Source organism: Neodiprion lecontei, chromosome 3 (genome assembly GCF_021901455.1).
Source record: "Neodiprion lecontei isolate iyNeoLeco1 chromosome 3, iyNeoLeco1.1, whole genome shotgun sequence".
Lineage (NCBI taxonomy): Eukaryota > Metazoa > Arthropoda > Insecta > Hymenoptera > Diprionidae > Neodiprion > Neodiprion lecontei.
The window spans coordinates 38,136,948-38,151,206 of NC_060262.1; the positions used below are offsets into that span (position 1 = coordinate 38,136,948).

A 14,259-nucleotide genomic window follows, 5' to 3' on the forward strand; every position below is an offset into this window, starting at 1 on the left:
CAACCGTACTGAAATATTAACCGGATAAAAATTTCTGAATAGCTAAATTTTTACACCACTTGATAACAACAACACTTTCCTTATATGGCAAATTTTGACCCGTGCATAATTAACGTAATCTTTATCGTATTAAGCAGAGTTTATGGTTATTACATAGAGACAAATTTTATCGATGCAAACTATACGTTATTTCACTTATTTATTATTGTTCATATCTTGTCTTTTCTCTAAATGTTTTATACACATATGAATGTTGTCAGGGTAGAATCAAGATTGTTTAAAAAAAGAATCAACCCTCGCCTAAATTAATCGCGTTATAATTTTTGCAGTTGTATTCGAATCACATCTTGACATGATCGAAAGTGTAATTTTGATCCGTTGAATAGCCGTGTACAGTTGTGCGTAACTTACAAACTAGTAGAAATTACTCATAACTGAATAGTCGTAAGAACATTCAGATGTGCACAACATCATGGAATACGGATCAAAGTACCTATGGTTTTAAAAGGATTGACAAACACTGATAAAAAATTAATAAATTTCATCGTGGCGAATTATTTACGTTGTAGCGAGGGAAGGGTTTTAGTCGAATGGTTAATTCGAAAGTCAAAATAGTCGATCATTGTTTCAATTTTCATAGTCAGTTACATAAATCTTACGAGTGAGTGAGTGAGTAGCACTATGGTGAAGACCTCTGACCACAACAGATGAGATATTGAAGAGACAAAGCTTTCAAACGTAGGTATCAAAAACAGAGTATAGTGCTTACGAGGCACAAAAGGTGCAGCAAATCTCTGTCAGCAAATTGTCTGGATAAAAACTCTGTGCAAAGATGCCAAGCAAATCAGTATTGATCAATATACTATTTATTTACAAGAATCGGTTGATTGTTTAGCGCGGAATCAATCAAGTTCGCAGAAACTGTCTTCTACTGTATATTAAATGCAATGAAGTTGTGATTTTTTTTCTTGTAGTACGAAACAGATATAAAAACGTAAAATGAACGTAGTCAGCTTGAAAAGAATAGATAAAAAGTATTTATTGAAGTAATGTGCACAAAAATACGAAAACGCGGCATTATTCCGGACAGTAATAAAATAAGTATTCATAAATAATCTTGGACCAGAAACTTAAATGGATTTGAAAAGAAAAAAAAAAATCCCCAGGTTACCCAAGCTCAGAAATTTTCAAAGCAGTAATATTTCTATAATGGACAAAATAAATTGTACTACGTCATGTTTACTCTTTTCTTTTACACCCTGATACAAATTTGACCAGCGAATTTCAATCGGTGTATACAGTTGGGATCATTTTTAACGTGTATGAAATGTATGCATAGATATAGAAGTGTGAATGATTATCTATCCACTGTAGTTAATACCCTCTCTATATACAATTGACGATGAACAAATTTTGCGACGGTAAAACGCCCTTTGACAAATGCCAAATACGCATTTTAAATTCATTTATTTCTTCTATTTAGTTTTATTATTATTATTGTTATTGTTATTATTATTATTTTTATTATCATCATTGTTTCTCTTTTTATATATCTTATGCATTATCATATATACTATATAATTCAATAAAATCGTAAAGTTAATTTCAATTACTCATTGGCGCGTCATTGATCTGTGTTTTCTTCTTTCTTTCTACTTCCGTTACACCACGTACTCATTGGAGGATCATCATTAGTTTCTCTCTATCGCTTGGGGGTATTTGGAAAATAAATTTCTAAGGATGACGGAAGTCTCGGCGGCGTTTCTCTGACCGCATACGCATGCGATTGCTTCATCGAACGCGCGCGAACGACAAGTTTCCAATAACGTCTACGACACGGAACTTATCGCGTTGTGGGGTGAACCCATTTGGGTTAAAACTTTATCTAGCCACTGAAGAGGGCCGTGAAGATGCGCTTCAATCCAGCACGGAGTCGAGGTGACATCTTGGCGATGGTATTCAGCGCCCCAACCCTTGACGAAAGACATCCTAAAAATAAGAATTCAAGTTGAGATTGTGAGCTCGACTGGAATTATTGAAAGTGGGGTTTTCTCTGCTACTAATAAAGACAAAATAGGTAGAACAGGTCTTCTCGGCCCACCTAATAGTGCACATTTTGGTCAACTCGTAGACGGCCTCAAATCCGTGATTAACGCTTTGCGAGAGTAGCTGCGCGAACTCCTGATTGTTGAATATCTTCAACGAGCATCCTGGTGGTATTTTGCATACGGTGCTGGGATGAAATCCGTGATGGTGATTACAATTCCTGGACTGTACAAAAATGGCCGAATCGGATAGACACTCGGCGTACACCTCACCGCCTACGTAGTAGAGGTGAACCCCCTTTCCTATGTGCCTCCTGGTGTTCTCTATGGTCGAATTTCTGTTTACATTCGACAACTGCCCAAGGCAAAACCGATCCGAATTGTTACTGGGATTGGTGAATCCGTCGACGATAACGGAGTGCGACTGGCAGTGGAAGACCTCCCCGACTCTGCAGTTCAGCTCGTAGTAGGCTATCGATGCCCAATAGGGTGGCTCCTGGTACGAAACGGGTGCTACCTCGGCGGAGCCACCCGTATCCATCGCCGTGGCGTCAGGAGGCGGCGACTGTCCGTGTTGCGAGCCGTCTTCCGGAGGGGAATAAGCCGGCGGTGGTGTTTCCGGCAGGCCGTTACTACCGTAAGGGCTCTGCGGGTTCGGCGATGTCGTGCTGCCCGGACTGGGCACCGAGCCGACGGAGGAGAGCGGGGACGTCGGGTTCACGCCGACGCCTGTCCCCGAGTTGAAGCCGCTCGACGAGTAGGAGACGTTGTGCGGCATTGTCGGCTCCGGAAGCTGCTGGAAGGGAAGGAGCGAGTGGCCCGGGGCAAACTCGGAGTGTCGGGGGACCAGAACGGGCGGGAGAACCGGACTCTCGACGCGTTTGTAGTGGTACGGGTTGATGCAGACCTCCTTCTGCTTCGCCGAGAAGGGGTACTGGCAGAGCTCGAGGGGCTTGAGCTCGTGGTGCGACTGAAGATCCGGCCACCGCCACACGCGACAGTAGATTACGTGCGGCAGACCCTTCCGGTGCGAGACTTGGAGCCGACCGTCCAGGCTCCGAGGTATCGTCACACACTTGCTCGGCGTCCCAGGGCAGCTCAGAGCTCGCTCGAGTTCCTCGATCGCGCCCTTTCGTTTCTTCAGTTTTTTCACAAGCGAGTCGACCGCCTTCTCGGCCCACTTTTCCTCCTCGTCGCCCTGCTTCCATCCCAGCAGTTTCTTTACCGCCGGACTCGTGAACGAGAACAAACTGTTCAGGGACGACATCGGACCCGAACTCGACGAACCCTCCTCGTCGTCCATCGCGATTTATTACTGGCTCAGAATATTTTCAAAACGGTCGTCGATTCCGGGGTTTGAATCCTGTTCGCGAGTATTAAGACCTCGTCCGTCTCCACCTTCCACCTGAAAACGAAACGGAATTTTTATTTTTTTTTTGTTCAATTCGATTGCTGGTGCATTGTTCGTTGGTATAAAAATTCTTTAGAGAAATTAACAGAATTTTTTCATCTTTCCTCCATAATCCGCCACGATACCAGTTTTAGAGATATCGAAGTTGGACATAAATCACCGCGGTTAGATTTTATATGTTTAGTTTAAGCGTCACGAAACAAATAAATTTTGTTTACATCAGTCACATATTCGGTTGAAAGATAATTTCTTAACTCTAATATGTGTTCATCTATAATCATCGTCTGTTCATAAAATACTACAATTCAATTCATTGGTTGACACGATCTTGCAAAAATATTTGAACTACGGAAAAACAATAGCCAGCTGATGGGGATTGCAGGGTTCAAATTAGTTACGGGTCAGTCAGGTGGAAGAAGGGTCGTCGAGCGTTCTCAGGTAATGAAACCCTGCGGAACAGGTTGAACGAATGCCTGAATTTCAAAGTTTCTGCGAACACTCGATACCTCGATGGTTATTCATTGTGTCTCCAGCGCATTATGTTGGCAAGCCGTTAATTAAGATTCTCGTAACTCCGAAGACCTGGCAATTTTTTCAAATATCTACCGTTCGATTCGTTCACAGATGATAGTAATAATAATAATAATAATAATAGTCTATGAGTGCTCTATTGTCTCATATTATATGAGTGTTTTTTGGTGACGCAGTTGAGTAAACATCTGCAGGCGATCGTGATTAATCATTTGGCTAACCGTCAGCATTTCTTTTACAAATAAATACATATATTCATATAAATATATTTGCGTGATATGTGTAATATTTACATTGCAAACCGAACACCCGAAAAAGATCGTAGAATGTGCAGTACATATTTACCAAAAGTTGTCCGCAATTTAGTGGCGATCCGTAGAATTGAAGAAACTGGTTTTGAAGGATTTGAAATAAAAATTTTACAACGGATTTTTAACGTGATTATATACCCAAAGAGAAAAGTAGCCTATAATTAAACAATTATATAGTCGGCGGTAAGAATAATAGATTTTTTTCTTTCCCCGACGCGGTGATAAACTTTTGATCCACCTGTGATCTATTTTTATTCTTTACACCAAATTAGAATTATATACATTATATGTTTTACACGTTCCAATTGAAGTACGTAATTTCGTGGAGGTTCAAAGTATGGATCTTACGCTCTGCGCGCCGTTTGCGTACTCCGCGTAGCACCGCGCGGTCTGCAGAATCCACTATATTTTATACGCAGAATTTAATGAAACAGGGTTTAATGCAAAGCGTTGGATAGATACGCGTGCGCCTTTCCGCGCGTGTTCGTGTTACGTGTAATATGCGTAAGAGGAACTTATGTACGTACATACGTACATGAATAGAGTAACTGACGTGGCGCGGTAGTAAAAAAAACGGCGCGAAATTACACGCGCAGTGTGTTAGAGGAGCGTATAATAAGAGAGTAGAGTAGAGTATAAGGTTGGCGGGCAAGGGGCGGGCGTAGCAACGTGCTCGTTCACCCTTCCTATCAGTTGCCGTTTTTCCGCTTACAGTGAGTCATTGCACTTGCCGAGCACTTCAACGAAATCAAATGACGATGATAAATGGGCAATAATAAGAATATATTGATAAAACATAATACGAGAAAAGAAAAAGAAATTAACAAACGCATGCGTATATGTACAAACGTATAAATACATGTACACGTACGTCATTCATTACGTTCGGTCATTCAGAGTTTCGGCCGTGCCGTTACGTAGAACACGACTGTTCACCTTCGACGCATCATATTGCTTTGCAACTTTCCAACAAATTGTACTGAAATGAAAAATTTTCGCAAAACTGCGCCAGACGACTCACGCCTGCAAGAATTTTTTCTCTCTCACCCACCTGGTATTATTATTACACGCGGACAGGATGTTGCGACTATAATAATTCGACCGATCGTTCGAAATATAGAGCAAAAGAAATCCCAAACTCTGTATATCTACGAACGGCGATTCGTCAATGGATACCTGTAGGAATTTCGATACAGAGCGCGTCGCACGGTTGCAAATGCAATCTTCTTTGAATGAAACAAAAAAATAAATAAAAAAAAACCAAAACAAAAACGCGAAAGTGATAGAAACGACTCGCTTGTCGCCCCCGTAACTTTACGCCATAGAGCTATGGGGTCTGAACCCTATTGCGTGTAATACAACGCGGCTTAAATGAGACTTGAAAACGAACTCCCGCTGCTTTCGTATACGAATTAACACGTGTTCGTCGATCAGTTTTTCCTTCCTTCCTTCTCCATTGCTGCACCACCACGGTACATATATGTATATGCATACGTGTGTAAGTGTATATGCATATATATATATTTTATATATATATAATCACTACCCGGGGCAAGTGGCAGAGCAGAGCAGAGCGGCACTACAGTTCCGAGAATATTTCTTTCAATCGAATTTCTTTATTTATTCTATTATTATTGCGATCGCCGCCCTACCCTCACCCCTCTTTGATCCGTCGCGCGAGTCTCTTTTTCTCTTTCTCTCCCTCTCTCGCTGTTCTGTAAATTATACATACTTATACATGTAATGTACATATAATAGTGGCAGACTGTTGCGAACGATAAAGAAATTTAATTTTACGTATTATAAAAAAACCAATTACACGGATGTTGTGTACGTTTGATAAATCGCGGTAACGAGTTGTTCGCGTGTATACTTCGGTACGTGTGTGAAAATTGAAAAGTAAACAATAAAATTATCGAATCACAGAAAAAGAAACTGTTTCTTAATTGGTTAATCAATTAATTATTCCATACCTAATCTGTACCGCGTGCAGGGTGAAATCGTGGGTCAAGACGGTCAGATCTCGGAGGTAAAAGATTTGGTCAGCGAGAATAAATAAACATGAAAAAGCGTAAGACACAAATTGAAAAAACAAGTGACAGGCTTTAAAATTCATATTGGAATTATCCGATTCGAGGGACGTGGATATTTGTTCTTAGCATTCGGAAATCGGTAATTAGTTTCGAGATGTATACCAATGTAATTTGCATCGTTTCATTGTTCGGATACATATTATATACGTTGCAGGGTGAAAGTGATAGCACTTAGAAACTTGTTGGGACGAAAAATTGAAATAAATTTACACTTCGACGGAGAAAGAAAGAAAAAAAAGATAAAAAAAACAACAACAACAACGACAACCCTGTGGAATATTCTACGTAAGAGAATGAATGTATGAATGAATCGAGTTGTGTGGCAATTCGTGACATGTAACATTTACTCACGTTCTCTCCGCGAATGCGAGTTGCTGGTTTTTCTCCTTCGACGATTAAGTTGGCGAAAGGACGGGGTTCCGAGAAGCACCTCGAGTAAAGATACGTCACTGTCAATTGCAACGAGTCAGAGTGCGTGCGGCGAGCGTTTGTTGTTTGTTGGCGGTTACTCGTAGCGTAAATCTCCCAACGTTCTCCTCAGGATCCGACGATCCCCTGCTTTAAGGGCGATTGAAAATAAAAAGAAGAAGAATGTAAGAAGAAGCGAATAGTGAGAAAAATTGCAAAAGTAAACGCAAAGTTAAGTAAGTTGCGGCGAAGGTAAAGTAATATTGAAATGAGAAGAATCAAACAAAAAAATAGAAAAAAGAAGGATGCGAAACAAAACAACGCCGGGGAATAAAATCACTCACTTCGTGTATATGCGTGTATTTCGTAACGAGGATCGACGCAGGCTCGATAATCCCCCGGAATCGATCTAAACTCTCGTGCGGATCGAGCGAGGCAGGTAGGCGATACGATGCGCCTCGGCTATCGGCGGAATTCGCTCCCCGTCCGTCAGACTGGCCGATATTGTGTGAAATCAGTCGCCGCTGCCCCACGCCAATGTGGGCATGCATGCAGTGGACGGCGCTAGGCTCTCTCGGTCGAAGGAACGAACCGACTACTCCTCGCGAGGCTAGCAGGCTCGCGAGGGGCACAAGCACAAGATTAACCCGCGGTATCGAGCAAGACGACGGTCGTAATTGCTGGCCGAGTTCGGCGAGACTGGTGCGCGCTGTGGAGTACTGGCCGACACGCACGATTAAACACCCGCGTTGCTGAAACGGAAGTTCGGGAAACGATTCACATTTTTGAGCACGTTATTTGTCACTAATGTTTACACACCACCGTCCATGATGTCGCATAGCATTATGGCGGCCGTGTTTACGGGCGACGCGCGTCACTGCCTCGACTGCCTGCTGATGCTGCCGCCGCCGCTGCTCGAAGGCTCAAACAGGCAGAGCCATAGCCAGAGCTACCGGCGCCCCCGGTGACCGAGAACAGAGGCGATCCCAACCACTAACCCAACGGTCGACGACACGCGCGCACCGCCGACGCACGTCACTCGACAATCGCGTGTGCGCCGCGCTCGCACCAATTCTCATTACAACGCGATCGAATCCCCCCTTTTCACATCTCATTCGGCTCTTCTCTGGCTAATCGAATATCCGCACGGGTTGCGCTTGCTTCAGACCCTCCCCGCAAACCGCATTCAGCTACTGCAGCTACTGCAGCAGCTGCAGCAGCTAGTCGTTCGCGGATCTCGACGATGTCTGGCGACTCCGTTGTGAAACGGGAAACTGATTGACTGGTTCGATTGATTTATGTAGGCATTCTCTGGGTGTTCAACGTCGCTGATAATTACGAGGTTGACGAAAAAACTTAGACTGTTATCCCAGGGGCATATTTTCGTGACCATTGATCGGCAGGTAAGTGGGCCTGAGGCGTTGAGAAGCCGTGTTTAAAACGATACGGTAGCTTCTTTATCGGCGGGAGGCGTTCAACACGCAATCCCATCATCGCACGAATACCCCATTAGGGTAACCGTCTTTGATAGCCTTCGGTCAAGGACTGATATTTTGAGTCGAAGAGGAAATTGCCATGCTCGCAAAACGTTTCCGCACGTTTTAGGCATGCAAGAAACCACTGTTTTATCTCGGTCGGGCTGACCTTGTTTTGTAAATTCATCGACGGCGTTTCAGGATGATTCCAATTGGTAGGGCATGTATGTAAAGATGATGATAAGGTATTCAGGGCCTTATCGCTCGCCTTGCTGCACTAACGGAGTCCCCCGAAACTCCGAAATGGGACGTCATACCGTAAGATCAACTCTGCAAAGAGAACGCAATTTCTGCATTTATTTTTGGCAATTGCATGCTATTTTTGCCTATGCTATATTTTGACAACACAATGCAACGCATTTACAAGATCAGAGGCATAATAAGAACAAATATGTGTATACAATATTTTAATTATCAATAGATATAGATAATGTTGTTATATATGCATGTAGTATGTTTACATTATGTATTTATATTTATTATCTTTATTGGAATAAATAATAAGCGGTTGTACTTTACTTTTCAGCACAATTCAAGATAAAGTATCGCAATCAATATTTGCCTAAAAAAAAAAAAAAAAAAAAATGGCTACGTACGACGATGAATATGATGGCTTTTCCTGTTGAAGTTTCATGTTAAAATTTGGAAAGATCACCTGGTATTTACACCTGATTCCTCGATTATCTTGAAACACGACACTTTTTGTCTCCCCTCGCAACATGTATTCAGGTGATGGAGGAATCGGATGTTAATGCCAAATGTAGCGTATGCGTTACAGAACTTGCCTTCATGGGCTAGTAAATTAAAATTTTTTTGTCTTATTTTTATTATTAGATACGTTATGAACTATTTCATAGTATATTTTCCGTTTTTCACATAATTAGTATTTATTTATTTTTTCCTTTTCTCTTTCCTGTAATATCCTTACTCATCATTTGGTTAGTCGTCACCCGATAGATTGCTTGTATGCATACCCATCAACATATAAAAAGTCTACCACTTGCGAGTTTACGTGGAGAAGACGAAAAATTATGCAACGAGGTTGAAAAGAATAATAAAATAAATACAGGAATACTTGAAAGAGATAAGTAAAATTACAATTTATAGACAGCATGGTACCATCTTGGGGTACATAATTTATACACGGAAATATGTAAACTTTGGAACGAATTTAGCAATATAGTAAATAAAACTATTCGTAGTAAAGTACAATGCGACAATATTTATTATTCCTTTTAGCTCAATTATTTACCGATACAAAAAACTTGCCCAATTTCAGACATTGGGAAATTCGTAATTCGTATTTGCAGATTTTTCTGAAAAATCGAGAAAAGGTATTTGACCGATTTGACTAGCAAATCGCATCACAATACAATATAATAGACAAAACAGCAAAGGCAAGCACTCGCTGGAGTCGAAAACCTCATTCACCCAATTGTATGTAGAATACGATAAAAATTGTAAAATTAACGTATCATTAACTAAATGTAAAGCCGTCTTCATCGTAATGAAGGAACACAGCGATGATAGAATGTTATATTGTATTACGTTGTTATCTTCTAAGGCGGGTACAGCTGGTAAATTCTTATAGATATTGTTGGCTGTTCCATTCCCCTGTCTTTTTCAATGTATTGCTACAAGTCCGGATTCAAGAAGCTTTTGTATTTTTGCCGCAATGTCAGGATTTTTCAGATGGCTGCAAAGGATTAAAGAAAGAATTACTAAAATGAACTAAATTATCACAGAATTACGCATGAGAATTTTGTACTATGGTATACCTTCAGCAAGGTGTATAGCTGTCATCGAAAGAAGCGTGATTCTACACTACATTCATCTTTTCTGAACCAGATTAATTGAGATCATTAACTATGGGTTATGCAAATAACAATAAACTTACTCTTGGAGTGCTTTTGGATCGCTCTGCATTTGCTCAAGAATCAAACGCATCGCAGGATCTCTGAGGATGTTCTGAACCTCCGGGTCAGCCATGGCTCTCTTTCTGACTTCCTCGGGATTGGAGCTAACAGCGACGGTACAGGACCGGTAGCCATCAAGCGCTTCGCTATTGGATGGGTCTATTTCTAATGCTTTCTGATAAGCGGACAGAGCTTTTCCTTGCTGCTGCATTCCTTGGAGGATTTTACCCTTTCTTATCCATCCCTTGATGAATTTTGGGTCAATTTCTACGCACTTCTCACAGTCTTTTAGCCCCAAGTCAAAAGCTACAAGTTTAGTATAACAGGCTGCTCTGTTACTGTAATATTTTGGCTCATCAGGGTTTCTCAAAATGGCTTCTGAGTAGTGTTTTACTGCTCCAACGTAATCTCCGTCCTTAAACTTTTGGTTGCCAAGTTCTTTTTCTTCCTCAGCTTTGATCGGGTCAATATAAGCTTTTCTCTCCTGCTCCTTAATTTTCTTATCGATATCGGACAGGAGGGTTTTAATCTCGGGTGTTCTGTGCTCGGACATAGATTTTTCGTAATAAACTTTAGCTTGTTTCCAATTCTCTAATTTCTTATAGGCATTCCCAATTCGAGTGAACGCCTTCGCTATAAGTTTAAAATCCGCCCTATTTTCCCGACCAACTTCAATGGCCTGTTCGCATTGTTCTATACATTTTTGGTACTCTTTTTGCTCAAAGTAAACTGCTGCGACATTGTTTCGATACGTAATATCCGTAGGGTCAAGCTCGATGGCTTTATTATAATGTTCCAAGGCGGCCTCGAAGTTTTTCTTCTTATATGCTTCGTTTCCCAACTCTTTTTCTCGTTTGGCTGCCTTCTTCTCTTCAGGAAGATTCTCATCCTCTTTTTTCTCGGGTTTTGCTTCCTGTGTAGGCTGCGAAGTCTCTCTCGTAGGCTTTGGAGGGTCGACATCCATAGGCTCGTCCATGTCTCCAGGATTCAGTCCAAGAAGTACGCTCAAAGTCGTAAGTACTCGATTATCTTGCAACCTAGCGCCTAGAACCCTGGGGTTACTTCTGAGCTCCTGGATCAGTTTGACATACTCGGGGTCATCGAGGTACGCTCTAGTCCTTGGATCGCTGCGCAATTTTACGAAAATATCTGGGGCGTTGAAGGGATTTGCGTCACTCCTCTGCGCCTGCACTTCGGACAAGCCCTCCCTCAACTGCTGATTATCAGGGTCTAATTTGAGACCCTCTTCGTAAGCCTTTATCGATTCGTCCAATCTACCGAGGTACGCGAGGGCGCTACCCTTTCTGGAGTAGCCCTTAACCCAGTCAGGCTTTAGCTCTACTGTTTTCGCAGCATCGTCTAGCGCCTGCTCGTACTTTTCAGCTTTGGCATAAGCAGCCGATCTGTTGCTATACAATACGTGGTTGCTACCGTCCAAGGCGATTGCCTCAGTGTAATACTTGACCGCTTCATCATATTTACCTTCTTGCAGCGCGGCGTTGCCTTTGTCTTTCAGTGCTGACACCTAGAGCGATAATCAAACATTGCAGAGGTTATTGTCAGGAGTGAAAAAAATACAAAATGTTGTTCAAAACTGACGTAGGAGTAGCATTTTTACCACGGTAATGGTCATGCTATCACCGTTTTATCAAATAACAGTCGCAAAAATACGGGAAAACGGAGAGCTTTTGGATAAATTTATTCGCAGCGACAACGTGAATGACTATTTAGCCGATCGACAAAGGAACGGATAAACAAATTACGGAATAAACAAAACGTTTGTAACAATGGAATGATTGCAAAGCCGCGTGAGCTTCAACGGTCGACGACGTAGCCCGAACGCGTGCATCGTGAGGACGGAGAGCGTAGTTATATATCTTGTGCGTCGGAGAAATTACGGCGAAAAATGAAGAGGTATCCTTGAAAACATTTACGAATGATCGGATTGTGCAATTTTGGGAAATTAATTACGCTCGTAATTATTTACTTTACCTTTTCCATTACGCCGGTGACTTCCGTGCGCTTAAGGTTCGCTCGCGTCGATCAAAACTGTCTGACTCTTTCCCTGTGCGCCGCTTCGAATGCTTCGACGATTTAGGCAGAAAGCTCTGGAAGTATTCTTGTTTGGCATACGAGGACCGCCGCTGGCGCCGTGCGCCCATCGAACGAACCAGAACATGCGCAAAATAGCGATGATTTAGCACATCCTTGAGTAGAGCACTCGGTAGCCATTATTGCGCGGGTTACCATCGTTCACGCGATCCTCGGTGGAGCAGTCTTACCGACCGCAAATAACAGTACCGACTGATGTCCCTGACGCGCGTGATTTAAAAAAGTTTCATTGCAGTTCTCTCATTCTCATGCCAATTCTGAAAAATAAACAGACTATGATTAAAAAAGGATTATTCTATCATTTCAAACAGATTTTCATATCTAATCTCTAAGATGTCTTAAAATGATTGTATACGTCCAAAAAAAAAAAAAAAAAATTCTCGCGTTCAGGAGAGAAATAATCAGATTGGAATGTGTTGTTGTTATTCGTTAATGATTTCTGATGTACGGTTTACCGTTTGACTTGTCACGAAATGTTACGTCAGGTCAAAAATAAAATGTGAACTAAACGTATTAATCCCTCTCACCGTTCAGGCAGTGCTGTGCCATCTGAATTTGTAACTAGATTTATTCAGCTCGTATGTCAGGTCACGATTGACTGTAAATCAATCGCTACCTTTCTTTCGTGGCTGTATATTTTCCGAGGTACCATGGTGTGTATCACAGTTTTCCCGTACAAATTATATATACAGTTTGCCTCTGTCTAATAATTGTGAGGACAATTTAAGACGTGGAGGAATTACAGATAATAGAGTGGGGGTAAAAATCGAGAGAAATATCAGAAAATGGAAGAGTCACAACAGCGAATTTTGAAAAATATCAACATTTATTTCGTAGAGTTTCAAATCTAGAAGTGTCAGGATTCCATGTATTGGTTTCCCATACTTTAAACCTTTTCACGTTTTGACTTTACTATATTTCAACTTTCTACTGGTTAAAATTCTGTGAAACAAATTTTCAGCTTCTTACAAATTCGGTATTGCGACCTTTCTATTTTCTAGTCCGTCTACATTTTAGCCCCACCTCTGTCTTCATACCGATACACCTAAAGGAAAAACTCACAAGAATTTCCAGAAACATCCTGTACGCAATGACAGAAGTAACGTTCACTGATGGTATCCCTACAAAATTCTTGTACTCATTCCGATGACACAATGCTGGACTTCAATGTTGTCAAAAAGTATTTGTCATCGGGTCATTTGCGCAACTTTCATGTATCCATATTTCATGTCTGCCGATAAATTACTCTAACATATTCAGGTATATCAGCTTTCGACCCTCCAACGGTTCATGCTAATTTCGTACAAACACGAAGGCCCGTTTATTTTCGCGCATTACAGAGCTATAATTATAATTGACCGGATGTTATTCCGTACCGCGGTGAGAAAGTATATTGTAATTCTTTAGCGTTAAGCTCGTCGTATTTATTAACGTCGAGAACGGCTCTGTGCATATAATTTCGGCAGATGCCTCATGTATGCACCGACACACTCGTCTTTCACGGCGTTATCGCGCGTCATACGCGAAAGTGAAAATAGTTTACCGGAGACACGTGAAGAGTTACAATAAATATATTACAGATGCGAGGAGAAATTCACGGAAACGTGGAACCGTCTAACGCATTTCGTCATCGAAAACTCCAACGTGTTGTGCGGTTTTTCCGCTTTGTTATTGTATTAAAAGTTACGTATGTTATGAAAGGCAAGCAGAATGCATCTGCTGACCGTAAGCGCCTCACGCCGAAAACAAAAGCACCTCCATTTTTGGAAATGATGTAATAAATTCCCGTCTCTCGATTTACGCGCAATCACTCGCCGGTTTTATACTCGCTCTATACCTTATACCCAATTCAAACTATTTCCTCATGCACCTACTTCGTGGGTAGGTCTGTACTATA

At 41.6% G+C, this 14,259-nt stretch overlaps 2 protein-coding genes and 1 long non-coding RNA gene across 4 annotated transcripts; 1 reads left to right on the forward strand and 2 right to left on the reverse strand.

The window, feature by feature from the left end:
* Positions 1–612: 612 nt before the first annotated feature.
* LOC107226589 (protein mothers against dpp) lies at positions 613–8,013 on the reverse strand. 2 transcript variants are annotated; one of them, XM_015667458.2, is made up of 4 exons: positions 7,144–8,013; positions 6,743–6,946; positions 2,102–3,450; positions 613–1,989 (listed from the first exon to the last, which is right to left on the reverse strand). In XM_015667458.2, the coding sequence occupies exons 3-4, from the start codon at positions 3,346–3,348 to the stop codon at positions 1,830–1,832; spliced, it is 1,407 nt and encodes a 468-aa protein (XP_015522944.1). In that variant the 5' UTR covers positions 3,349–3,450; positions 6,743–6,946; positions 7,144–8,013; the 3' UTR covers positions 613–1,829. The 2 variants fall into 2 exon arrangements, with proteins under 2 accessions (XP_015522944.1, XP_015522943.1); XM_015667457.2 differs by having other exon boundaries at positions 6,743–6,949.
* LOC124293329 lies at positions 8,007–9,348 on the forward strand. The gene is made up of 2 exons (XR_006903261.1): positions 8,007–8,202; positions 8,476–9,348. It is a non-coding gene; the product is annotated as an uncharacterized LOC124293329 (long non-coding RNA).
* Positions 9,349–9,536: 188 nt separating this feature from the next.
* On the reverse strand, positions 9,537–12,393 carry LOC107226588 (stress-induced-phosphoprotein 1). Its single transcript, XM_015667456.2, has 3 exons — positions 12,243–12,393; positions 10,232–11,775; positions 9,537–10,030 (listed from the first exon to the last, which is right to left on the reverse strand). Exons 1-3 carry the CDS (start codon positions 12,249–12,251, stop codon positions 9,958–9,960), a joined length of 1,626 nt encoding a protein of 541 aa, XP_015522942.2. The 5' UTR covers positions 12,252–12,393; the 3' UTR covers positions 9,537–9,957.
* Between the last annotated feature and the right edge of the window lie 1,866 nt (positions 12,394–14,259).